The sequence below is a fragment of the Colletes latitarsis genome, chromosome 3 (genome assembly GCF_051014445.1).
Source record: "Colletes latitarsis isolate SP2378_abdomen chromosome 3, iyColLati1, whole genome shotgun sequence".
NCBI lineage: Eukaryota > Metazoa > Arthropoda > Insecta > Hymenoptera > Colletidae > Colletes > Colletes latitarsis.
Genome location: NC_135136.1, coordinates 29,580,698 through 29,607,842, shown reverse-complemented (window position 1 = coordinate 29,607,842; position 27,145 = coordinate 29,580,698). Strand labels below are relative to the sequence as shown.

Here is a 27,145-nt window from a genome sequence, read left to right as displayed (position 1 = left end):
AAAAAATTCGAGTAAGTACTGAAATTTTTAGACCAAATTAAAAAATTTCAAATCATACTAAAAAAATTATATTTAGTTACAGCGGTTAATTACAAGCATTTTTTATGAATAGACATACTCCCGAAATCCTACTCAGTTTTGAGAAAAAAATTCCTAAACGAAAATATAGAGTATGGCCAGAAATGTTGTCCTGAAATTTCATGCGTATGTTTAAAACGTCATAACTTTTGAAAAAATTAATGGATTTTAATGTTTAAAAAGGCAAATAAGGCGTATATTAGTGAAGAATATGTAGAAATTCTAACACTATTGAAAAAGTTGTTCTTTGACACCGTAAAGTGAGAAAAACCCCATAAAAGTGGACGAATTTTCAAACAGCCATAACTCCTACAATAGTCGATGAATTTCATTGAAATTTATTTCTGAAGTAGAGTACATGGATACCTACAAAAAAGTATTACACAAAATTTTTGTGCAGCATTAAACATATTTTATAAAAATGAAAAACGGATTTTTAAGAAAAATCGACCCAGGGGGTAGGTGCTGAAATTTTACGGCGAAATTGAAAAGTTTCAAATCGTTCTGGAAAAATTATTTTTGATTGTGGGGGTCAATTACAATCATTTTTGGTGAATACACATACCCCCAAAATCCAACGTACTTTTGAGAAAAAAATTCTTTACCAAAAATATACTGTGTGGTCGGAAATGTTTCTATAACTTTGTAACCAAGCCTCAATCAACAAATTGGTATTCTTGATTTTCATCTCATTTTGGCCTCTAGAATCCCTCATTAAAATTTTTCCCAAGGGTGGCAAATATCCTGTATAATGCAAAAATTGGAAGTACGTTGTCTCGTAAAAGAGAAAAAGAAAGATTGGTTATTTGACCAATCATGGTAGAAATGGGTTCACATGAAGTGTCGGTAGGTTTAGTGTTAAAGAAGAAATAAAATGTTACTCGAATAAATACAGAGCCAGTCTAGATCATCTAAACAATCTCGTAAGCAATCTGTTCAAAAGAGTATCACAAGAAGCGTTGAACAAAGCACACCAAACGATCTAACTTATTGGCGATAACGTAGCTTACCCACGCCCAGATATAATCCGATGAAAGTACCTACATATATGCTGACAATACCAAAGCGATAAAACTGTTTTATTTAAATTTTTCAAACAAATTGTAAATTAACAAGGGGTTGATTAAAAAGAAAAACGATGTTTTCTTTTCAAGAATTCGTATTCGTGCTACTAAATATACATTGTATCTTAAGCCTTGGCCTCTATCTTCCCTTCTACTCTAAAATCCTTAAACCGCCAAATTACTCCTACATAAAGAACATGCAAGTGTTCTACTTTCAGCGGTTCAATTCTAACAATAAGTTGGCATTTAAAGCTTAAATAGTAACCGGTTCTATAGAAGATGATTCTAAAAACTGGAACAAGCTGTAGTTCTATTGTAAATGAAAATGTCAAACATTGATACAGGAAAAAGGGGAATCCTCTAATGGGGTCTATCTAGTGATGATATAATTTGTTTTGTTTTGATGCAAAAGTGCAAGTAAAATGTGCATTTGAATTTGTTCTTTAAATGAAACCGTGCATTTTGATACGTAAGTTAATTCTTCTCATGATTCTACATATGCAAGTATTAAAATATCACTATTGAAAATGTAATAATTTATGAGGCATTTTATGTTTGTACTCAAGAACTCAATCTTCATGTAGAAATTTTATTCATTATGCTAGATTACGTAAGACTGATGACCGTGATTAGGAGAGTCAGATAAGCAATGTGCTCTTGTTATTTACAACTTTTCTTATTTAGCATAGATTTGTGAAAACGAACACAGCGACCTATGAAAATAGAATTCCATAAATCCTATATTATTAAAAATAGATGTTTTATGGTTTTCTTCAGTTTTATTTCCTTATCTACATCGAATTGAAATACAGAGTTGTTGTAAAAGATTTATTTTTTACGTGTGAAAGATTCTTCAACGACGCGTGCTGTATGCTTTAAGTCGCTATCGGCATTATAAATTCATTCTCTAAACAGTTTCTCTTCAGCTAATGAAAGAAGAACCTCTTTTACGAGTTTTAACTTTTAGTTACTCGCGGTGATGTATTTTTAGTACACCAGCGTAGCATTATATTGTAGCATTCATTTTACGATAGTAAATTACTTTTATGCTCAACTTAAGCCCTCACATCATAGTAAATAATCATATATTCGAACAGTTGCCGTCAAAGAGATCGGACGTATTTATTTTGTTACTATTATTTATAGTGAAGTTAACAAGATACTATTACATCTGTCTTTATTTCGTTCCCACATTTTATGAAAGACTGCGTTCTGATATCTAGGAACAAATTAAAACGATTGAAATAGATCCGATATCTCCTACTTTTTGGAGATTTTGTGGTTATTCTTCAAACTGTGAAATTACGAATTATTCAGCGTCTCTAAATTTTTCTCTTTTCAATGCACCGACTAAAAAACAATCTAGTCTAGCTCAAGTCTGTAAAGCTTGCTCTGCTACAGTGACCAATCCTGTCTCTTGCCCACTTTGTAGGATTATATTTCACCCAGAAAAGGGTAGCCTTGCACGTACCTTGCATCCTAAATCGCTTCAACGGACTTCTTGATTGCAAGACAATGGCAGCCACTGTTATCTCGCTGTCTCCGTTGGAACGCGACGACTAGCTAACAGAGAAGATAAATAAAATCGACAAATTTCTCGAACTAAAATTTCAAAAGATCGAAAGAGATCTACCAGTTCTCCAATCTAATTTCGAGATATTTAATTCCTCAATAAATCGTAACAAATTTTACGAATTTCAACAAAGCCTTTGACAAAGTTCCCCATAAAACTTTGATTGTTAAATTACACTTTAGGTTTTAGAGATTCTGTTCTTGCCTGGTCTGCAAGCAATCTATCTAAACGTATTCCGGGTCGTCCGTATTCGAGGCACCCACTCTGTTCCTATTGATATGACATCTGGTGTACCTCAGGGCTCCCATTTGGGACCCTTACTCTTTATTTTATTTATAAATGATTTGTCTGCCCGTTTTTAATGTAGACGATTTACTAATTTTTAAAACTCTTTCTACCATTCGTGATTGTTTCGAGCTTCAGATTAATCTTTGAGTATCTGAAATCGAGTTAATGAGATGTCGCTTTTGTGCAAATGCAAATTAATGAGATCCTCTTGCAGTCTAAATTCCATTAGATAAAACTATCACTTATGTAACACTTTTCTACAATTAATTTGCGAGGTACTTGATCTAGGTGTTAGATTTTCCCCTTCACTTAAATCCTACAAAACTTTAGGTCTTGTTATGCGACACTCTACCGACTTAACAAATATTAATTTTTCAAGACTTCTTTATTGCAGTTTGATAAGGTCGCGATTGAAGTATGCATCTACGATCTGATCCACTGTCCAAGTGGGACATAAATACCACATTGAACAGGTGCAACATAGATCCCTAAGATTTGCATCCTATAAGCTGAATATGACCTGTTATATGAGCATTTACGACCATGATTATGAACCTATTCAATGTATCCTAAATCTGAAATTTCTTGAATTTAGGAGACTTGCGGCTGACCTTCTGTTTCTTTGAAGAATTATAAATACTCTTGTACCCGGCCCGCAAGTGTTATCCTGTAGAAATCTAAACGCCCATTCGAGAAATTTTTCTATCTTTCTTCCTGATCTGCACTCTACCTCTCAATCTGATGAACAGAATTTGCGCACTAGCTAATCAATATACAACAATCAGAATACAACATGCAATATACAACAAGGTTTGAATTTTTGGCCATCAAAATTTCCTCGTTCAATAAATCAAGTTTACAATTTATAATTAAATTATAAGTTTCAATATCAATGCTATTTTTTTCTATGCGTATTTCTATATTATATACTATATATTGTTTATCTACAAGCACCTCAACTGTAAAAATATCATATTATCTCTTGTCAACTAATGGGTTTTATACAGGGTGTTCAGCCATCCCTGGGAAAAATTTTAATGGGAAATTCTAGAGGCCAAAATAAGACGAAAATCAAGAATATAAATTTGTTGATTCAGGCTTCGTTAAAAAGTTATTAAAAAATTTCAAATCATTCACGAAAAAATTATTTTCAGTTGCGGGGGTCAATTACAATCATTTTTGGTGAATAGACATACCCCTAAATTCCTACACACTTTCGAGAAAAAAAATCATTACTGAAAATATAATTTCTGGTCAGAAATCGTTCCCCAAGATTTCATGGAAATGTATAAAACATGATAACTCCTGAACGGATTGGACGATTTTAATGTTCAAAAAGGCAAACGACGCGTATTTTAGTGTAGAATATGTAGCAGTTATAAAAATATTAGGAAAGTTGTTCCTTGACCCCGTAATGTTAGAGAAACCCCAAAAAAATGGTCCAATTTTCAAACAGCCATAACTTCTACAATATTGAATATATTTCAATGAAATTTTTTTCTGAAGTAGAGTTCGTAAGTATCTACAAAAAAGTATTAGACAACTTTTACGTAGAGCGTCAACCAAATTTATTAAAAATCAAAAACTAATTTTTAAGAAAAATCGACAGTGCTTAAATTTTTCGGCGAAAAAAGAAAATTTCAAATCGTTTTGAAAAAATTATTTTCTGTTTCGGAGGTTAATTACAATCATTTGTGGTCAATACATATACCCCCGAAATCCTACGCGTTTTCGAGAAAAAAATTCGAGTAGGTGCTGAAATTTTTCGGCGAAAAAAAATAATTTCAAATCGTTCTGGGAAAATTCGTTTCGGGGGTCAATTACAATCATTTTTAGTGAATATACATCCTAAATATACAATACATCCGAATACATCCGAAATCCTATGTACTTTCGAGAAAAAAATTCTTTACACAAAATATACTGTGTGGCCGGAAATGTTTCTACGTATAACTTTTCAACGAAGCCTCAATCAACAAATTAGTATTCTTGATTTTCGTCTTATTTTGGCTTCTAAAATCTCCCATTAAGTAAAATTTTTCCCAGGGGTGGCCGAACACCTTGTATTTATAATAAATAAATATATTTGATTAACGCGTGATATATACTGCGTGAGTAATTTTAGATTTCAAAATGGCACGAGTAACGAAGCATTAAATATATAACATAATCCATAATTCCTTCACTATGACGAATGCATTCAACGGCTTTCATACTCATGCACACGAGTACTAATCCACTTGCTCCATTGATAGTTGGTTTAGCGCATTTCTGGCCATATTCCTCGTGACAACTGTGTCTTACATATATGTATACCTTCTGTCGTCTGAACTAAATAGATTAAAATTATATTCATCGGTAAATACTATAGAATTCTATGCCATTGTTCATCTATCCAATTGTGATCTTTCACAAATTAAAATCTAGCACGATTCTTCTCACTGTCGTTCAATTGACATCGAACATTTATTTTGTTGGTCTAAATAAGGCAATAACATTTCCTGTCACTTTTTTTGCGGACACAAACTTACGAATTATTCAACTAAGCCACCATAATGGCTTTCAAGTTTCGGTTTTGATGGAAAACAGTCCCTGGTGGTTCAAAATATTATTTTACTCCATTTATGAGACTTACTAATACTGGGATATTCCTTCTTTGCAGAATATTATCCATTGTATTATAAAGGTGTATACGCTTCACAGCTTGATGACAATCTTCCAAAGATATGTCTAGCTGTAGAAATTTTCCGATAACTCAATCCTTGCTTCTGAAGAGACTGCACTTGACGTCGTTGTTCGGGTTTCATATTTTTACATTCACTCGTAACAACCAACTGTAAATTTCGTATCGTCACGATCTAATACTTCTCAAGTTCTTTTCACCCGCGACCCCTTTTCATAACACGAAATTATTAACGACACTTGGATTTATAAAATTTATAGATAATATGAAATATGAATTCGATCATCGTATGCAATGCAACAATAATTTTAAGAACTAATGCATCATTTTCAAAAAACATGACATCAAAAAAGCAAGAAACTGTTATAATATTGATTCTGAAACCATAGATGTTCGTGTCCTTGTAAGTATTGTATGTTCGACACAGTACGTAACAATGATCATAATCTTCGCGAAATATTTACACGAAGACGAATAACAAATATCGCCAAAATTACCATCGGTTAAAATGAATCACGTGTACGCTATGTTGCGGATGTTGTGGCAATTACAGAAACCAGATTGGCGAACGATCGATCGCGGAAACGTTCAATTTGAAATGTTTCCTTATCGTCGACCTGCAAAAAGTGAATCCAATTGTGAAACTTTGGCGTGACCTGACGTTAGCCCGCTCTTAATGCATTCTAAATCGCTGCTGCATGTAGACCTGGACTTATATTTAGCTGCTTGCACACCGGAGAAAAAATAGTATTCGATACACGCGCACGCGATCAACCCGTAGAAAATGTCTTACGCGGTCATTGGAGCTTTCATACGTGAAGCACATCGTAGTATGAATGGTATCGTTAATAGGTATAAAATAAGAATTAGGTTGGTCCGTATGAAACGTCAGATTTTGAGGAAAATTTTTAAACTATTTTTAGAAAACACATTCGTATACATCAAAATAATTTGCATCTGCATGAATATATTTTTGCCAGTGACAAACTAAGGCAAAAATACCCTTCTACTTTAAATCTAAGTTCTTAGACTTGACAACTTTTTAATTCCTTCATTGTTCTTTAAATTTTGACTTCTTTAAGATGTCTAGATCTATGGAAGATAAGTTTGGTAAATACAATAAATGCTACGTGAGTCCCACTGTGGGATTCTCACTACCAGTCAATCAATTCTTCTTGCAATTAATTTTGTAGAAATTAAGAGTCACGAAGTAACTCAATTATGAAAAGTTTTGAAATAAAATTAAAATTTTTCATTATGTACGTCAATAAAAACTAAAGCAATAATCTGTTTGCAAAATATGGAAAATAATAGATAAAAATAAGTATTTCACTGTCATTGTAGAAAGTGCTAAGGGATAACGACTCTTTGGATGTCAATAAAATAATTCACTACATTGCCATGATAAAAGTTTCTACCCTAATAATACATCAAAACAGTAAGGACATAAAAATTTTACTAAAAATTAAAGCAAATCCGGCAATTTGATCTAACATTTTAAAAATTGCAATATTACCATGTGACTGTCACAATGACATAACCAGTAATCGCTTTAATTTATTTGACAGTGTTTCTAAAAAAAAATTATATTTTCTAAGAAATTGTAACTTGACTGTAAGTAAAATAATATTGTAATTTTATATTACTTGTACTTACGAATAAACTTTCCATAATTTGAAATTTTGCAGAAAATTGAAAATGAATAATAAACAGGAATGTATAAGATTGGCAAAGCAATCAATAAAAAAAGGTAAAGAAAAAAATTTGTGTAAAAAAAACAAAAGTAAATGTAGAAAAGATTAAATAATTAGAAGCAAAATGGAAAAAGAAGAAGCAAAAAATAGAACCAAAGATATTTAAGTGATAAAAAAATGTATAATTTAAAATTAATTTAAAGTATAAGAAATTAATTTTATTTATATTTTGTAATAACAGGATATATTTTATTACGTGAATAATAATGCAATTATTTGATCATATAAGTATATATCCGTTTGCCTGACCTGTTTAATATTTCATAACAATGAAGCATCTATTTAGATTCTGACCTAAATTCAAAATTAGGTAGAATTACATCCATATGGTAATTAATTATCTTCGTTTCTTATTTTATACACATATAAAAATGATAGTTAATCCTAAGTATTGCAAAATAAATTAGAATATACCCCAAAAAAATTCAAAAACCAAATAGTCAACGCTATATGTCCGGTATTTGGGCCTCATACCCTAGTTAGTTAGGTGTCCAGCAAGCCTTGGTCCCAACTCTGCGGAGTAGGCATAGTGGGGGTAATTCTTCTACACCTGCGCGGAACAAAAAAGCAAGGGAAGAATCCCCCAGTTCGTCGCCCCTAATTTAAAAGCTGAACACGTGACAAGAATGCAGAAAGGTGTGAACTTTACTTTCAGCCATTACCGATTCGGTAAAATGGTTCACACGTGTCTGGGTCTCAGCTTGAAATAGAAATTGATTCCAACACGATCTAACCAACATCTGGCGGACCCGATTTTTCATCACTAAACGAGGGACTACTATGACAAAGTGTTTGTCTTTTGAACAGTTTCCTTTGATACATTTTGACCATTCCTAGCAACTACGTATAGCGTACAGGTTCTCAATCCTCGTTGAAGTTAACTGCAGCAACAGCGAAACGTTGAAATTATTTATCGAAAAGAATACGATTCGCGCTCGAAAACCTCCCACGGTATTACTTGCACGTGTTCTTACGAAGATGTGTAAAACTCCATAAGCCCGACAAATTTATCGTTCATAATGCATCGCGTTCTTGGCTGCGTTTGATATCGGATGAGAATGCGACCGGTACAATAGTTGCGACGTTCGAGCCGCGTAACAACAGTTGCGGTGCACGCGCGCGTTAACGGCGAACTCTCGGCAAGAATATTGCACCGCTGGCGCAGCATTCCATGATTTATGAAAACGTACGGCCTGGTTGAAACATAAATAGAACATACCCGGCGAAAGATGGTATCTTGGCCAAAAAAAGTGCGCGCGACACGCTCGAGTTTCATGGCGTGAGCCAGTGCCGGTGCTCGTCAAAAATTCAAACGATTCGTACTGCGCTCGAAACATTCATCTTTCGACGCGGTTATTGGACTGTTCGTGGCATCCTGAACACTTTCAAAGCGTGATAGAGATTAAACGCAAGCTAGCTCGTGGAAAAAACGAATGTAAGTATTGTAATAACGACAATACCGGATATCGATTACCCGAGCTCATTAATGACAAAATGATCGGATAATTTAGTTAGACGGATGTTGTTAATTTTGGTCAAGTATCGTATTTCGGACTGGTTTTTTACTTTATCTATGGGTTCTCGTTACGTTGTAAGGGATTTGTCTTTAGCGTAGTAAGAGTTAATTGACATTATTTACTGTGATCTTAATTATTTTGAAATATTATTTATTTAGTGGTTACGATATTATTTGAAAAAGTAACGCTCGTTTAATTTCTACAGCCAGTCCAAATTAAGAGAATCGAATTTTTCCGATAATAAGATTATTTTTAACTTTATTAGAATTGTCCTTCGTGTGAAAAATGGTAATTTATTTCGTTAACAAATACGATAACGTGATTTAAATTGCAGTAACCAACACGAAGATACTTTAATCCCAGAAAGCCTGATATACAAGCCGTGACATTAAAGATTAAGGGAGAGGATGAGCTTTTCAAGCTCTATCCATAATTATCTTTGAAAAATTACCTTTAAAAACAAAGTAGCTTATGAGTAATAGCAGTTCCCTACGTTAAGAAGGAAATAATGTTAACAAAAAAAAAACGTAAATCTTTCCTTAATTAAAAACTTGTAATTGTAGAAAATAAATACTGCAAAATAATGCTGTATGAAATTGAAAGGACGTTATTGTAATCATTTAGTTTAATTTAATGAGAATTTCAAACTTTTAATGCTATGCATTCATCGCATACTATTGTATTAATCGAAAGCTTCTTATACTCATTCTTTATGTACATAGCTATCACAGAACTGCTTTGCGGTCGATAAATTACATTTCATTCTTTCATGTCCTATTCTACATTTGTATCACCTTCCTCTGTCATTTAGTTTTTCATTATTCATTTGATTCCGTTGTCGTTTCCTTTTTCCTTACACTTTCTATTACATTTATGACATCATTTTGTAATCCTATCAAGTTTAAGCTTTTATCATAGATTTACTTTATGATTAATTTATTGACGAGTTTTAATAATAAGATTTTTGAAAACATTCCAATTTGAATGAACTGTTATAAGTAGAGAATGTACAATTAGAGCAACAATATCTAATAATGTACATAACATTAACGGAGAGTTCGACATCCACATTTATATAAATAATTTCTATAAGTATTCTCATTGAATAAATGATTTAAAGACACCAGTACCAGAAATAGTATTTTAAAAACATTATTCACGGAGGAAATAGTTTCTATACAACTATAATTTTCTTTTAACTTCTCGTTATATTGTATATCTTTTCTACATATTATGGATCGAGATATAGGCTCCTCTCTGCTCTATTGCACGAAATCACTCGTATGATTACCTGGAATATTCTTCATTTGCCATGTAATTATTCAAATGTATTACTCAGACGTATTATTCAGATAGTAATTCGGATAATGAAGGTTTTATTGTACTACTGAAATTCTGTTATACAGGGTGTTCGGCCAACCCTGGGAAAAATTTTAATGGGAGATTCTAGAGGCCAAAATAAGACGAAAATCAAGAATACTAATTTGTTGATGGAGATTTCGTTAAAAAATTATTAATGTTTAAAGTTCCGCCATACTGAATTTTTTTTTAGAAAGTGGGTACGATTTCGGGGGTAGATCTATTCATAAAAAATTATTGTAATTGACCCCCGCAACCGAAAATAATTTTTCCAGAATGATTTGAAATTTTTTAATTTTGTCGAAAAATTTGTCAACCTACTCCAATTTTTTTCTCGAAACTGGTTAGGAATTCGAGGGTATGTTTATTCACCAAAAATGATTGTAATTGACCCTCCTAGCTAAAACTAATTTTTTTAGAACGATTTAAAATTTTTTTTTTTCGCCGAAAAATTTAGGCACCTACCCCCTGTCGATTTTTCTTAAAAATTCCTTTTTCATTTTTAGTATTTTTGTTTGACGCCCTACAGAAAAGTTGTCTAATACTTTTTTGTAGGTACCCATGAGCTCCGTTTCAGAAAAAAGTTTCATTGAAATATATTCACTATTGTAGGAGTTATGGCTGTTTGAAAATTAGACAATTTTTATAAGGTTTTTCTCATTTTCGAGGGTCAAGGAACAACTTTTCGAATATTTTTAGAATTTTTATGTATTCTACACTAAAATACGCGTCGTTTGCTTTTTTAAACATTAAAATCGTCCAATCCGTTCAGGAGTTATGACGTTTTAAAGATTCACATGAAAATTCAGGTAGACATTTCTGGTCAAAAATTATGTTTTCGGTAAGGAATTTTTTTTCGAAAATGCGTAGGATTTCTGGGGTATGTGTATTCACCAAAAATGATTGTAATTGGCCCCTGCAACTGAAAATAATTTTTTTAGAACGATTCGAAATTTTTTAATTTTGTCAAAAAATTTTACACCTTCTCGAATTTTTTTCTCGAAACTGGTTTGGATTTCAGGGGTATGTCTAATGACCAAAAATGATTGTAATTGACCCCTGCAACTGAAAATAATTTTTCCAGAACGATTTGAAATTTTTGAATTTAATTCTTAATAAGTTTTTAACGAAGCCTCCATCAACAAATTGGTATTCTTGATTTTCGTCTGATTTTGGCCTCTAGAATCTCCCATTGAAATTTTTCCCAGGGGTAGCCGAACACCCTGTATGTACGTTTCAATTCCAGCCTTAGGAAATAAATGAAAGGAAAATGATTCATTGTATAATGGATGACGTTCGGTAAATAGCGGCTTTGAGGTTTAATTTTAAAAAAGGAAGGAGTATAACAAATATGAAAAAATTATTTGGAATGAAAGATATGTCGTTTTCCATGACACATTAACTGAATGCAATCACTAAATGTCACTAGCTATCGACACATTATTGACTGCGTAGTATTTTTCTTCATTTTGCGTTGTTTATAAATAACTAACTACAATGTGTAAAAATCATAAGCTATGCGATATTGTTCCACAAAAACGAGTTATAAATAGTAGTTTCCTAAATAGAGTAGCTTGGTACTTCACATACAAATAAAAAGTATGACGGTGCATACTAATGAATTAATTATTTCCATCTAGACGGTACACGAGAAAAGAAACATGCATGTATAATGCGCTGTTTCGATATAAATAGATTAATACATATGAAACACCCTAATTCTTATGCTATAAAAAAATCACACAGGATAAATCCAGTAAAAGTACTGTATACATAATAATGTATACCGTCATAAATTTTACATCTTTTTTTATAGAATTCATTTTGTTTTAACAGAGTCCCTGCGATATTATTCTAAAAACTTATTGGACCCAAATAAATAAGCTACACATTTTTATTTACTGGAACAAATCATGTCCCAAACATTGGTATATCAAACCTAACGTTTCGACCAGTCACTTCTTATAATAATTATTATTAGGCAAGAAACACTATATAAACATGCTTACTCAATATAAGGGAAAACAAATTTTGTTCTTTTCAAACTGTGTAAACTTACATATAATTTAGTCTTAAGTCTGTCTTAAAAATTGAGATTGAAACCATAAAATATAATACGTCCAAAAATTAATTTAAAAGATCTTAAAAGATGTTAAGATATCGAATTATTTACTTCTTTGTATTTTATACTTGTTTTTGAGTGATCAAAGTGTTAGAAATAAAAAATGATTAAAAATTGTCAATTTCAACCGAAACGTCAGCTTTAATATTACATTTTAATATCTGATAGCTGAGCCGTTTATAATGCCAAACAAATTTTCCAATTTTATCGAAGCGTTTCACCGTGAGTTGACATAAGGTAATTTATTAGAGTCGGTCGCAACTTTCATTTAAAACGCAAGTTGTTACAAAAAACGAGCACAACGTCGGTTTTCCTGCGAGATGTTACACTTTCGCCCCGCCACGTAACACAAGGCTAAAAAACACGAAACAAACGAACCAGCAACGTACGATTTCCATCGACGTCGAACAAAAAAGACGAGTTCGCTGCACACGGTTTACAGCACGTAACGCGCGTAAACACAATGGCGTTGAATGGGGATGGATATATAGGGTGAACCTTAAATGATTCATAGCTCGTGAGAGAGGGTGTAACGGGCCATTCACGAACGAGACCATTGCACGCGTTGTGCCTGACATATTGATCCTTAAGAACTACTTTTGTCAATGCCTTTTGCCGATTCTCGATAAAACAAAAACAACGAGCATTCTTGGCATTTACCCGTTCGCCAGCAATTTGACCCGTACTATTTAATGTCAAAATTATATTATGTTATTATTCGATTAAATGCAGTATAAATGCATTGGATATATTATTTTGGAGTATTCATGCTTAAAATTTAAAAGACGTTTATCACTGTTGCTTTTTTTAATAACTGTGTTGATATTGCACCGTGTAATGTTTTATAGTAATATTTTTATATAAAATAAAAACTATTTAAAAATACTATGAAATCCTTTGAGAAGAATAACATGCATCAAAAAAGTAAAAAAGAATAATGTTTTATAAATGTAATTTCTTTTATGTAACAAAAGTTGTGTTTGGAGGAATTAGAAATTAGGAATTACAAATTTGATGAAGAAGTTGATTCTAAAATGTACGAGCATGAAATGTTATCGTAACCTGAAAATTACCTAGTTTACATCTTTCTTCGTTCGATAGTTAAAACCAGCAAAAAATAGAACAAAATCAGGAGAACTACAGTTTCTGAATAAAGATAACTCGACGAACGCTTCATTACTCGTATTCCAATTCGAGCGTGCAAGTCATTAATTCGAGCAACAATCGATGTTTGTATTCATTTATGCGTCTCGTTGACCGTGCGTTCCCGTTTTCGTCGCTCATTTCGCGAAATCATGAATGTTTTATATCCTCATACAGATTAACGCGTCCGTGTAATAACGAATAAATGACTCTCGACGTGAAAGATGCTCTTTTTGATCTTTTTTTCGTTCGAATTCCCCTTGGTAGACACATATTATCGACTTTCTGTCGAACGATAGATTAGTCGAATCGATATAAAAAAAGACACGAATCTATAATAATACGTGAGACCGACTGAAATTGAGACTATTCCAATAATTAATTACTCAAATATTTTATTATGTAAAGGTTTTACGCGTTCCTTACGTTAGTTTTACTTTGTGTTAACCTTACCCTTCCCTTACAACTATTTCAATATTATTATTCGAATATCGTATTCTTAAAATAAGGAATTACTACATTTGTAAAACTATTATGATAGCATAGAGAAGAGTTAATTCTATCTATATAAAGGCTCAAACTTAAGATACGTATAACAATTATTAAACACAACTTTAAAGTAATAAACTGCAAACAAAAATACTTAATCCATAAATGTTTTTGGTCACGTGAGTCAGGGAGTTCACCTCGCCCAGAATGTAAGTAAATAAAAAATCGATTACACCACTATCCATATAAAAAAATCTAGGGGATTCCCCTTTTTCCTCGTAGCAGTCGCTTCAAAAGAATTTGTTGCGCATGAAGAAATTAACACCCCTGAACCGTTTAATAAAAAAATGAAGTTGGCTTCTGTCAATAATTTGTAATACTTCATTTGGACCACGAAGAATGTTAAATAAAAGAGGGCCAAGAATAGATCCTTGAGATATGCTACGTTTGAAGAGGCATTATAGCAATTTGTGTGATACCGAAGTTTCGTAATTTAGCAATCTATAGATTGTAATCAATCGTGTTAAATGCTATCGTAAAGTCTAGCACTGTGAGGAGTTTGCAGAGATAAATAAAATTCGAAAGTGAAGCCACGAGTTGAAAAAGATTGAGTAAAACTGGTTCGATAGAAAGTCGATAGTATGGATCTCGTATAAAAAAAAAAAACGATCCTACGTCGATAAGATAAACGAATTTACTTCGATCAAGAAAAGACCATGCATTTCAAACCGAGGAACGTTTTTCCGCGTTGCAATTATTCCAAGGCTTAAAGGGGATCGTTTTATAGTCTACTATAGTAAATTAACGTGCACGCGTCCCGTAACGCGTAGCAACGTCTGGAAGCCAAGGGGACACCGGAAAAGTGTGGAATCGTTCCGCGATTCAATTTGGGAAATAATTACGGACAGAGCGGCGTGCAATTAAGGAGGTCGCAACACGTTAATTGATTCTCGTTCGTTTCAATTTCAATATTACATTGGGTTTACAGCAGGAAAGGCGTTAACTGTAATTCTGTCTTTCCATCAATCGCCTATTTATTATTATATTTTGTCATTCCTTTTAATCAGTATAGAAATTAACGACATTGATTACTTAAGACAATATAATACACAAAAATATGAACGACATAATATAAGAGATAAAAATATGTCGCGATAAGCTATCATAGGAATTTCTAATTTTATCTTTATAATTACCTTTATTAATTCGATTGCCAAATGTGTACATTAATGTTTTCTGTTTATATTTCCTGGTGATTGTGTACTTTCACTATTTGACTGTTAGTGAATGTTGTTTATTATAGCAATATGAGTGTTACAAAGTAAATGGTGGAGGAGGGAAATCTTAATCTATTTCTGATTGTTTACAAATCTCAATTTAACTAATAAATGTTTAATAATTTGGACCAGAATTAGCTGTATCATTTGTCAAAATTATTTTTCTTCATGTACCGCAAGTAAGTTCATAAAGAAACATGAAATTCAACGATCATAAGTTGAATTAATTCTATATCGTATGGTATTTCTATGTTTATTACATCATATTCTATATAGCCTGAACTTTAAAACCACACAGATTTTTCCTACAAAAACAGAATTCGGCCATGAAAACGCTCTATTTAATTAGACGTATGAATTAAATGGTATGTTTTAAAGAACTATTTAGAAAATACCCCCTTTTGATTCCAACTGACCATTCATTTTCAGATAAGTAAAGTATGTGTGAATATTTTGAAATTCTTATACTAACAAAATATTTATAAAGTTTTTTAAATCTTGAAAAAAGGAACGAAAACATCATACCATTTATTATTATTTATTATTAATGATCATTTATGACTAGAAATACCATTCTTTTGTTGAACATTGATCTAAACTCAACTCTGAACTTGTTATTTCTAAGAGAAATAACAAGTATTCAAGTGTTGGTGTATATTTAACTATAATATCTCATTTTAGAAAAAAATTATATACTACATTTTCTAAATACCTATCTATATTTTGTCGATATGAGAACTTTAATTTTCCTTTAAAACAAGTGCCTAATTACAACTTTTATATTTTTAAGTTGGTAGGACAAATCATACAAATTTAGTATAAAGTTGTTAATGTTCTTAATAATTCTTTTGCCTGTGTGTTGATAATATTTAAATTAACCCCACTTAACCCGAGTTAAAGAAAAAAAACAAACAAATGATGTATATACATATACACCAGAGTATACTCTCCAAGCGTTAAGTGGTTAAATAACAATTGTTACGTTATATGATAAATCAATAAAACCCATTGCTCCTAGAAAGTAGTAATAAACAAAAAAGGTTGCGATTCTGTTTATTTCTTAAACTCATCTACGATTTGAATTATGGTTGAACAAAAAGGCTTATGTTCAATTCAATTCCTCTCTTTATCCGAGCGAATATCGTAAAAATTAATAGCGATACGAAAAGAAGATTTCAGATGACAGTTATTCGAATAAACAAAGCTTCGTGTTGAATAGATAATAGACGAGATTACATTTTTCTTGAAGGTGGTACTATGAATATTTTCTTTGACATTTGCGAATTTACGATCATATGACCTTTCCTCACTCCCACATTTCAGGAACAACCTTTACGTTTTTCCTATAATTGTATTTATATTAGAATATATATCAACAACAAACATATTCTTGCAATTATGTCCACATCATTATTATTTATACATTAAATTCGACAATGGTACGGCATTTAGAACACTCGAGCGATTTAATTGTAACGTTTGTAGAATTTGAAAAATATGGAAATAACAGAATATCGAAATACATATAGTAGAAACCAATACATAAACGTATATTAATAAATACTCGACAATAAACTGTTCGATATACCTGAATCTACTCTCAAAATATATACGCGTTGGTTTACTTACAGTTCTCATTAACGATATTTGCCTTGTTATATTCGCTAATTGTATATCAAACCCTGAGATAGACAGCATTTTATTTGAATAATAAATGAAAAGTAAAATCTCCCTACAACAATTTATTCCGTGTATTTATTCCATTAAACAGTTTATTTGTCAAACGTGAAACCCAGTTTAATTATATAATTTAAATTGTAATTTGTATTGCATAAGTAACGCACCAAAAATTATTTAAACTTGCGTGTTAGATTTGTTTATCACAGTTTTTATTTATTTGTGGTGTTCTCGATTACAGAGGACCTTTGATTGTTTGTTCTTTTCGGTGTTTCTAGAAAACTGACTTCCTTATTTATTTTACACAAAATATCGACTCGATCGTCCCTATACGGTTTATGACGCGCTCAATTAGCTATCAAAACTGTCGACGGGCAAACTACTTAAAACAATCTTTCTTGACACGGAAAATATTTCTTCAAAAATAGCTTTCGCTGCCACGTGAACCATAAATCGTTTGCACGCCAAATATTTCCTTTATTTATGCGGCCAACCGCTACAATTCGTTATTTAAAATGTTTCTCTTTAAAAGTTCTTATATAGAAATTTTTATCGAGCAACAAAATCTTTATCTAGATAGAAATTTTATCCATTTTTTACTGAACCTCTTTTTTCTCGTTATGCACCGTACTGGATTCACGAACCCCAAAATTCAGAAAATTTTGAAACAGTGTATCCAAGTATAAAAGTTCATTCATAAAACAAATCCCATTTCCGTTAGAACCATAATACGATTTAAGAGGATGAAACCTGTTTTTGAAAAAGTGTAAATTTTTCTTTCTTACGAAATACGTCTAAAACAATGAAAGATATAAAAAAAATGTAAACAAAAGTTGCATCTTCTCTTTACACCTACTAAAAGTACAATTTTAAGGTTACCTCGCCACTAATCTTTTTATTCCACGAAAAAGATAAATTTATATTTTTTTCAAGGGATGATTTCATTCCCTCAAACTGTATTATAACATCGAACGATAAAAAGTTTTGTGTTATAGATTAATTATATATTTATATAGTGTTTAAAAATTTTCTGAATTTCTGGGATTCGAAACTTGTTTATCAAAGCCTATATTATTTAAATATACTGTACTGTGTAATATTAATGATAACAGAATTAACCTGTTAACAGCTAAAACGAGTTATTCCATAATTTGAAAATGCCTCTGTTGTAAGCAATGCAAATTAATTCATCATGAATATTAAATACTTACACTCGAACAGAGTCGATATATCAATATATTGTTTCAAACAATAATACAGGGTGTTTGGGCACTCTTGGGAAAAATTTTAATAAAAAATTCTAGGGGCCAAAATCAAGAATACCAATTTGTTGATTCAGGCTTCGTTAAAAAGTTATTAACGTTTAAAGTTCCGCCTGCAAAACGGCAATCTGCGGACAGCTGCGCGCGCCTAATAGGTTTTGGCAGGTCAGTCCTAGTGGTTCTCACTCACAAAACTGTAAGGCTGTCGAAACGTCGTAGAGTTTCTCATGCTGAGTGAAAACCACTATCGCATGCATGCAGCTGTTCGCAGATTGTCGTTTTACAGGCGAAACTTTAAACGTTAATAACTTTTTAACAAAGCCCCAATCAACAAATTGATATTCTTGATTTTTGTCTTATTTTGGCCTCTAGAATCTCCCATTAAAATTTTTTCCAGGGCTAGTCGAATCCTGTATACTTAGTAATAAAATATTAATTGAATGTGTACTACAAGAATGTAAACTTTTATCCTTGTACATTTATTTCATTCGTATCATATTTCTCAAGCAAATTATTTATTTAATCATTCAATGTTATTTCTTGTACATTTTATAACTACACCCACTTTCAGCTAAGATTTTCTGATGGACTCGTGGGTAAAGCCAATCCAGAAAATATTATTATACTTAATAGTATTATGATAATGTAAATAGTACTCCGACGATAGCGACGTCTTATAATAAATAGCGCTGGACTGAAAATGCTAAACATTGTTTCGTAGTGGCTAGACGTAAAGATCAAGTTTTATCGATTGCGTTTGCAGTTAGTTCCCAAGTTCCTCTTCAATGTTACGGCCGTTTCCCATGGAATTTACATCGTTGAAGGTTCGCGTGCTGACGAAGACGACGCTTCCCCATGGCAAATTTGAAATTTAATCGAATTCCAAACGTGTTCTTTTGCGTATCCCTGTTTCCACGAACTTTCCATAAAATAAAAGAGGGTGAAAAAAGGAAGATGAAGTACCTGGCTGAAAACGGAAAGAGAAAAGTGCACCCTACCGAAGGAACTGAATTCGCGTATCTAGTGACGGTTTGCTACTACCGAGGAAACCCGACGAGTTTATACGACGTCGCGGTCGGGTTCACGCCAAATCTATTTACCGTCGCAAACGAACCCTATGGAACGACATCTCGAAGATTCTCGGCAGAAAAGTGAGAAATGTCGTAAATGGAAACAGAAGCTTTCCTCGGGCTGTTTGCGAGACAATCCTTATTATCCGTGAATTGCGTTGCTAGCTCCACTATCCCCAATTCGAACGTATTTTCCATTGCAAATTAGTAGAAGAATACTACAGTAAATGAGATCTCTTCTCCGTTTCAAACTCTGTAAAAGACCTCTTTCAAAAAACAATGTAAAATAAGATACCCCTTTTTCTCAGTTTGTCCATAAAAACGACAAAAATCAGATATTTACCATGTTCTTTATACTATATTATGTGTACATAATATACTTCTCAATAGATTTTGTAGAAAATTTGTATTGCTACAAATAGGAAATTTCTTTCTTAACCCTTCAATTCCTAATGGGATAATATAACATAATATACAAGGTGTTTGGCCACCTCTGGGAAAAATTTTAATGAGCAATTCTACAAGCAAAAATAAGCCGATAATCAAGAATACCAATTTGTTGATTGTGGTCTCGTTAAAAAGTTATTAACAAAATTATTAATAAAATTTCTCCACCTACACGAATTTTTTTCTCACAAGTGCATAGGATTTTGGGGGTATGTCTATTCACCAATAATGCTTGTAATTGACCCCTGCAACAGAAAATAATTTTTCCAGAACGATTTGAAATTTTTTTTTTCGTCGAAAAATTTAGGCACCTACCCCCTGTCGATTATTCTCAAAAATTCCTTTTTCATTTTTAGTAATTTTGTTTGACGCCCTACAGAAAAGTTGTCTAATACTTTTTTGTAGGTACCCACGAGCTCTACTTCAGAAAAAAGTTTCATTGAAATATATTCACTATTGTAGGAGTTATGGTTGTTTAAAAATTGGACCATTTTTATGGGGTTTCTCTCACTTTACGGGGTCAAGGAACAACTTTTTCAATATTGTTAGTATTTCTACATATTCTCCACCAAAATACGCGTCGTTTTCCTTTTGAAACATTAAAATCCTTCAATCCGTTCAGAAGTTATAATGTTTTAAAGATTCACATGAAAATTCGGGTAGACATTTCTGGCCAGAAATTATAATTTCGGTAAGGAATTTTTTTCTCGAAACTGAGTACAATTTCGGGGTTATTTTTGTTGACCAAAAATGCTTGTAATTGGCCCCTGCAACTAAAAATAATTTTGAATACCATTCGAAATTCTTTTTTTTCACCCAAAATTTTCAGCACTTACTCGAATTCTTTTCTCGAAACTGCGTAGGATTTTGGAGGTATGTCTATTCACCAAAAATAATTGTAATTGACTCCCGCAACTGAAAATAATTTTTTCAGAATGATTTAAAATTTTTTAATTTCGCCGATAAAATTTTTGGTCGGTATGGAGCTTTAAACGTTAATAAGTTTTTAAGGAAGCCTCAATCAAAAGATTGGTGTTCTTGATTTTCGTCTCATTTTGGCCTCTAGAATCTCCCATTCAAATTTTTTCCAAGGGGTGGCCGAACACCCTGTATAATAATACATTATTGCCATACTGCTAGGATTTTGTTACTCTAAAATAACATGAAATTATTTCAGTATTCTAACTTTTATTATAATCTTTTATTATTATATTCTATGACTATTATTTTAGTATTTTATGACTTATAATTTATGAATCTTCAATTTGCTTCTTGTATTAATTTATCAATAAACATTGTGTAATTTTGGAACCTGAAAATTTCTTATATTTCTTTACGAATATTTTATTGGATCTAAAAAATACTATTAAGCCATAATATATAATCATTTTTTTTCAACATTATGGAAGTTACAAAATTTTGTATGGCCCGTATCGATTTGTTAGATGAAACGTATTTCGTTGATTGTTTATTTGTGATATGTAATATTATATGACAAAGTATAACAATATTGTAAGGGTCCCTACGCGCTAGGCTACGGAATGTGGGTGGCCCATGCAGCGGAACGGCGTAGGAGAAGTAGGCGCTGGGCCTTTCCCAAATGCCTACTTCTTAGCGGACAAAAGAAACCCAAAATCGTGGGGCTGAAGCAAGGAAAGCTCGCTTTGCAGAGTCAGTCGTTGCGAGAGGGCCTTCCAGAGTTGTCAAGCTGCGAAATATATTCTTGAAACCATACCTGATCTTGCTTCGTTTGTATTAACCTTCCCATTACAATATGAAATATTTAATAAAAAATTAAAATACAATAACGTAAAATATATCGCCGCAATATTGCCACTATTTAGCATTCTTGTGGTTAACTACCGCACTTTTGATGGACAGAGGTCACCTCTCTTCTCAATATTGATGCTGTTACGAATCTGTGATAAATAGGAAATGAAGAACTGGACTAAAGCCAGATTCGTCCAAATAAGAACTGGGAAATCCGATAAAACACAATTTTGCTTTCATCCATGAGTACGAAAATCTTTTTTCAACGTTAATACCAATCCAGAAATTCTTTTCACCGACATTTTTTCATACAACTCAATCTTCCAAGGGAGTATTCTAGTCTCGAACCGTTAACAACTTTTTTTTTATTTAATTTCCTGAATGTTATATACTCTCGAAAATAATCTGGATTCACAAAATTAATAAAGTTACAGGCTTAAAATATTTTTTCAAATAGTTTCCTTGACATATATCATGTTCTAGATGCAAAAGAAAAAACAAAAAATCGAGGAACCAGTCAATACTTTATTTTATATTAAAATCGTTTTTAATTTATTCGTCGTCATTCATCCCTTACTAGAAACTTAACATGGCTCCTATTGAGGCTTACTGATTTTAATGGCAGGATGAGAGTGCTATTGTCAGGCTCAACGCGTTAAGAAGATAAAAAAGACGGTAGTCAAAGATGAAGGATGAACGTGGGAAGTAGGTATGCTGAATGCGACTGAATTCCAACTCGAAGCATGTACATACTTCAGCTTGTATGCCCTTCAAACGTGAGATATGCGATTGAGAATTATCATGAAAAAGAACATCATCCATTCAGTTTATAGGTGTTAGGTATTTTTATGTCAACAAAATACAAGTAGATGGCAAATCGAAGATACAACGGAATATTCGTGGCAAATAGAATCGTCACGCAATAAGCATTACTAAACTATCAACGAGAATGATTTAGTGTTCAATAATACGTTTTAATACACGTTTTATAACTGGTACTTACATTTTAGCATCTACTAACGTTTCGTACGTTATTTATGTTTACGAGCCATACAAATAATTTCTATTGAATTTTATTGTCTAACCCAAACTACGCGTGAAATTTATAGATATGTATAAATTTAATATCACAGCCAGAATCGTGACTTTCAAGGTATTTATATTGTTCAAGGCTGGCGAAAGATATCAACCACGGCTATCGAGGTTTCATGGAAGAAACTTCATTGTAACATATTTGAATTTTAATAGAGTTTCAAATATAGGTCGAACCTACTCCGCAACTTTTTCTTTGAAAATACGCAATGAATGTTGCATGCGAGTTTCATCACGTTTTATAAGCGATAGTTGCGGCGGGGAAGTAATGTTTCGTTGGATACCTGCTGAAAAATGCATCGAGAATATATATACGTAAGACGTATGTTTACATTTTCTGCATAAAAAATGTATTTCCTAAAATTTAACCCTTTGAAATTGTATAAATATCACTTACTTAGTTGTTCGTTCATACATTTTCATCCGTAAGGAACTTTGAAAGGTTATCTCTAACGCATTACAGGTTTAAAGATATAATACGACGACGATACTCCGATAAAATATATCAGAACTTGTAGATATATAATATATACGATCGCGGTTATTTCGATGAAGTTTCGCGTCCCGTTCGATAAAAGTTTTTCTTCGAGATCAGGCTGTTCAAACGACGTGCAAAAATTCTCGACGTCATGTACACACCTATCTCACACTCGAGTTGGATGATCGATATTATCCACGTTACCGTAATCCGCTTGTAATTATTTTATATCTTGCAACTCTTCCGACGCTAATAAGTTTCGATAACATAGAGCAGAGAGCGATAAAATACGCGTTACGTAGAAAAAATTAATGCGACGTGTTCAAACGATATATTATCATTTTCTTTAGAACTTAAAGTTTCCTATGTATTCGATAAATAGCACAATTCAGTAATTTTTAATGTGATTACGAGAATCTATATTGTTTTTTGCAAAATTGTATAAATGCTTGAATTTCACATTCATTATTTTACTAAAATGTATGAAAAATTTTACTTCATTTTATATACATATATTATCTATAATGCTTTACGTTTAATACACAGTAGGTCATGACTACATTTCAAATGTAATAAAATTTGTCAAAAATTTGTCAGTTAAGAGAACAAATAAGTCTTTATTTTCATTTTATTCGAATTTTTCAATTTGGCCCTGATATTAAATCGCATTTATTTAAAACACTTGCAAAAGAAAATAATAAAAAGAAATTTTGTTTAAACTAAAATAATTTTTATTTGGTACACCTATGTCATTAGTTCAAGCATCGAAAAGCTTACTTTCGACAGATTACTGATACGATTGTTATAAATTATACGAAAAGGTAATATTATGATACAAACATATAAAATCAACAACTTTCTAAACTTTGAAAAGTCTGGAAATACGTTTAAATATTGGTACAAACTACAACACATCAATCAAATCTATGTGAAAAAAATAATATATACAAACGACAAAGGGGTGGAGAGATGATTCCAAAACAATAAGAAAAGTTTTTAATTTTTGTCGTAATTATCAAGATAATCGAATTTAAAAATTCACTTCAACTTTGTTGACTCTTTATTTATTATTAATTATAAAATTACTGAAATTAATGGCCTCGATCTCGTATGCATGGCTGTATCCATCTAATTACAAATGCATGAGCTTCAAGCAGCATGTTTGCATTATTCAAGCTTTTAAATGTGTGATTAATACATTACATCAATTGAACCTGACTTTCAATTTATGTTTCTTTCTTTTTATTTTTTTTTATTGTCTTTATTATAAACTTTTTCTTCAATTCAATTCTACAAATACAAATCGAGGGATGTAAGATCAAATGATTTTGAAGAATAGACAATTCTACCTCCAAGACCAATCCAACATTGATAATTTTAAATTCAATAGAAAATTCCAAGTTTCATAGATCGAAAAGGAGTCCAAACGTTGTGAAACTATTTTGTAATGCTATCAGTTATTTAAATGAACTTTACAAAAAACCAATTAGTGTTTACACAGATGTCTAACTCACGTTTTTATTATACGGGCTGTACGTTTGATAAGATAAGAAGAGTTTGCTTATTATTTCTACGAAGTCAACAACAGACGTAACTGCATTGTTTTCGCGAAACCAAGTATCGAAAATAAAAACGTATACCCGTAGAGGTATATCAGATGGAACGAGACGTTTCGTTCGCCCCGAGGCAGTTTAGTTGTACGCACGCGATCTCGTCGAATCGAAGCACAGAAATCTCGCTTCTCACCCTGAAACGCCCCCGACCGCTCGAAATCTCAAATGTCACGAAACGTCGATCGTCGAACTCGAACGAAGGGGTTGGGGGAAAAAGGTTCTTCGGATCGAATTCGTTCATCGATCAAAGTAGACGAGAGAAAACTAGACGGTGACAAGTACACGCGACGGATAAATCTATCTGTCGATCGGTCTCAGAGTGCCTTGGGCTTAAAAATGCAGCGAGACGACAGCTCGAAATTGATAATCGTACGCGAAACGCCACGTTGCGCTTGCGTACGCTCGCACTTACTCGAATAAATGAATGCAAGCCAAGGTGACGGCCGGTAAGAACAGATCATCGCTGCCGACTCTCCAGCGTCTGCCAAATGCGACGAGGCTCGGCATCCTTCCACCTCCGATGCTGATGCTCGATCCAACAATCGTCGTTGTGTGCAACGAAAAACGGCATGTACACGCGATGACATAACCTATACGGGCGAGAGCAACACCACAAACGCGTCGGCGGACCGCGCGCTCTGCACTACGTAAACTCGAGACAAGGCGAACGACCGGACCGCCGGACCTTGTTACCAGCCGACTGTCACGGATGCACTGAATCACCGAAACGCGGAACGAGACTAGGTATGCTCGGCCGGTTCGGCGCGAGAAAAAGATACAAAGGGAGTCCTACGATCAGTTTCCGTTATGTTCGCAGTAAACAACTTCGAAACGGCCCATGGTCGATAATATTTAATCACTCAGCTTTCATAATAATATTGTAGATCTGTTTCGATACTTTTTACGACAGCACACGTTCGATATTATTAACAATATTTTAAATTCAGGTTCCCCCAAAATCAGACTTGAAATTTGGCGGTTCAAATGAATTAAAAAAATGTGAATCGAAAACGTATGAAATATACGAGATGTTCGGCCACCCCTGAGATAAATTTTAATGGGAGATTCTAGAAAACAAAATAAGATGAAAATTAAAAATGTCAATTTCTTAACTGAGGTTAAGTTATTAAAGAATTAAATTAAAAAATTTCTCATTCTGAAAAAATTATTTTTGGTTGCGGGGGTCAATTACAATCATTTTTGATCAATACACATAACCTTGAAATCCTCCGCACTTTTGAGAACAAAATTCATTACCGAAAATCTCATGTGAATCTTTAAAATGTCACTAATTTTTTGTTTTATCTTTTGCGTGTAAAAAAAAAAAGATAGAAAAAAACATACTGAAGATTTATATCAAATTTGATGTCAATCAACTAGAATTTGAGATTTCATAGCAACTATTACTGTCATAAAATATATGGACAGATCTTTTTAAATTATTTAATATTTAACAAAAATGCAAAAGCAATTTCTGTTCAATTCCGTTGAAGTTACTCAATTTCCAGTTTGATTAACTTTGCTACGACAATAAACAAATTACAAAGCACACAAATTACAAGCTATTTCACAGAATTCATAAATATAACGAAGTTACAGCCATTTGGATGAAACAGTACTCAGAGGTTAATAATAACACCAAAACCTCTAAACGCGTTTTTCTCGAAATTAAATTTTCGAAACTGACTGACGCGATATCACAACTTCTAATTAACCGATTGAAATTAACTTTTTAAAAATATTTTATACTTAAAAAAATGCAAAAGCAATTTCTGTTCAATTTGATCGAATTTATTCAATTTCCAGTTTGATCAACGTTTGCCATGACAATAAACAAATTACAGGGCGTACGGTTGAATAGATATATCAGAATTAACATTCAAAGGCCTATATTTGGTCACGGCCACTTACATGCCAACTTACCTCGATGCATAACGAAGAAAAGTATAAAATACAATGCGAGACAGAAATTAGAAACATTGTTAATAAAACTCAATAAAAATACTTTTAGTTAGAATAGTAGAAACAGTCTTCATCGATTTTGTGTTTTAAATAGTTCCACATTTTTTAACTTAAATCTTTCATACATTGTTCGCTATAACGAACGCTCATAAATTAATACAAAGACAAATTGATAAATTCGTGTGTGTCTCAGAATTTATTTAAAGCTATATAGGGTGTTCGACCAACCCTGGGAAAAATTTTAATGCGAGATTCTAGAGGCCAAAATAAGACGAAAATAAAAAATATCAATTACTTGCCTGAGGCTTCATTAAAAAGTTATTAAAAAATTAAATTAAAAAATTTCAAATCATTCTGAAAAAATTATATTTAGTAACAGGGGTCAATTACAACATTTTTAGTGAATACACATACCCCTGAAATCCTA

At 32.4% G+C, this 27,145-nt stretch overlaps 1 protein-coding gene across 14 annotated transcripts in view; it reads right to left on the bottom strand.

The window, feature by feature from the left end:
- The window catches only part of Inae (inactivation no afterpotential E), a 204,326-nt gene that overhangs the window by 155,300 nt on the left and 21,881 nt on the right, over nt 1–27,145 (bottom strand). Inside the window, exon 1 of one of the 14 annotated variants that reach the window (XM_076761842.1) lies at nt 25,169–25,459. The exons of the other annotated variants lie outside the window; for them this stretch is intronic. Coding sequence (XP_076617957.1) covers nt 25,169–25,263 — 95 coding nt within the window. The 5' untranslated portion in view covers nt 25,264–25,459. Of the gene's footprint in view, nt 1–25,168; nt 25,460–27,145 lie in introns of those variants that run through there. 14 annotated transcript variants of the gene reach the window in all.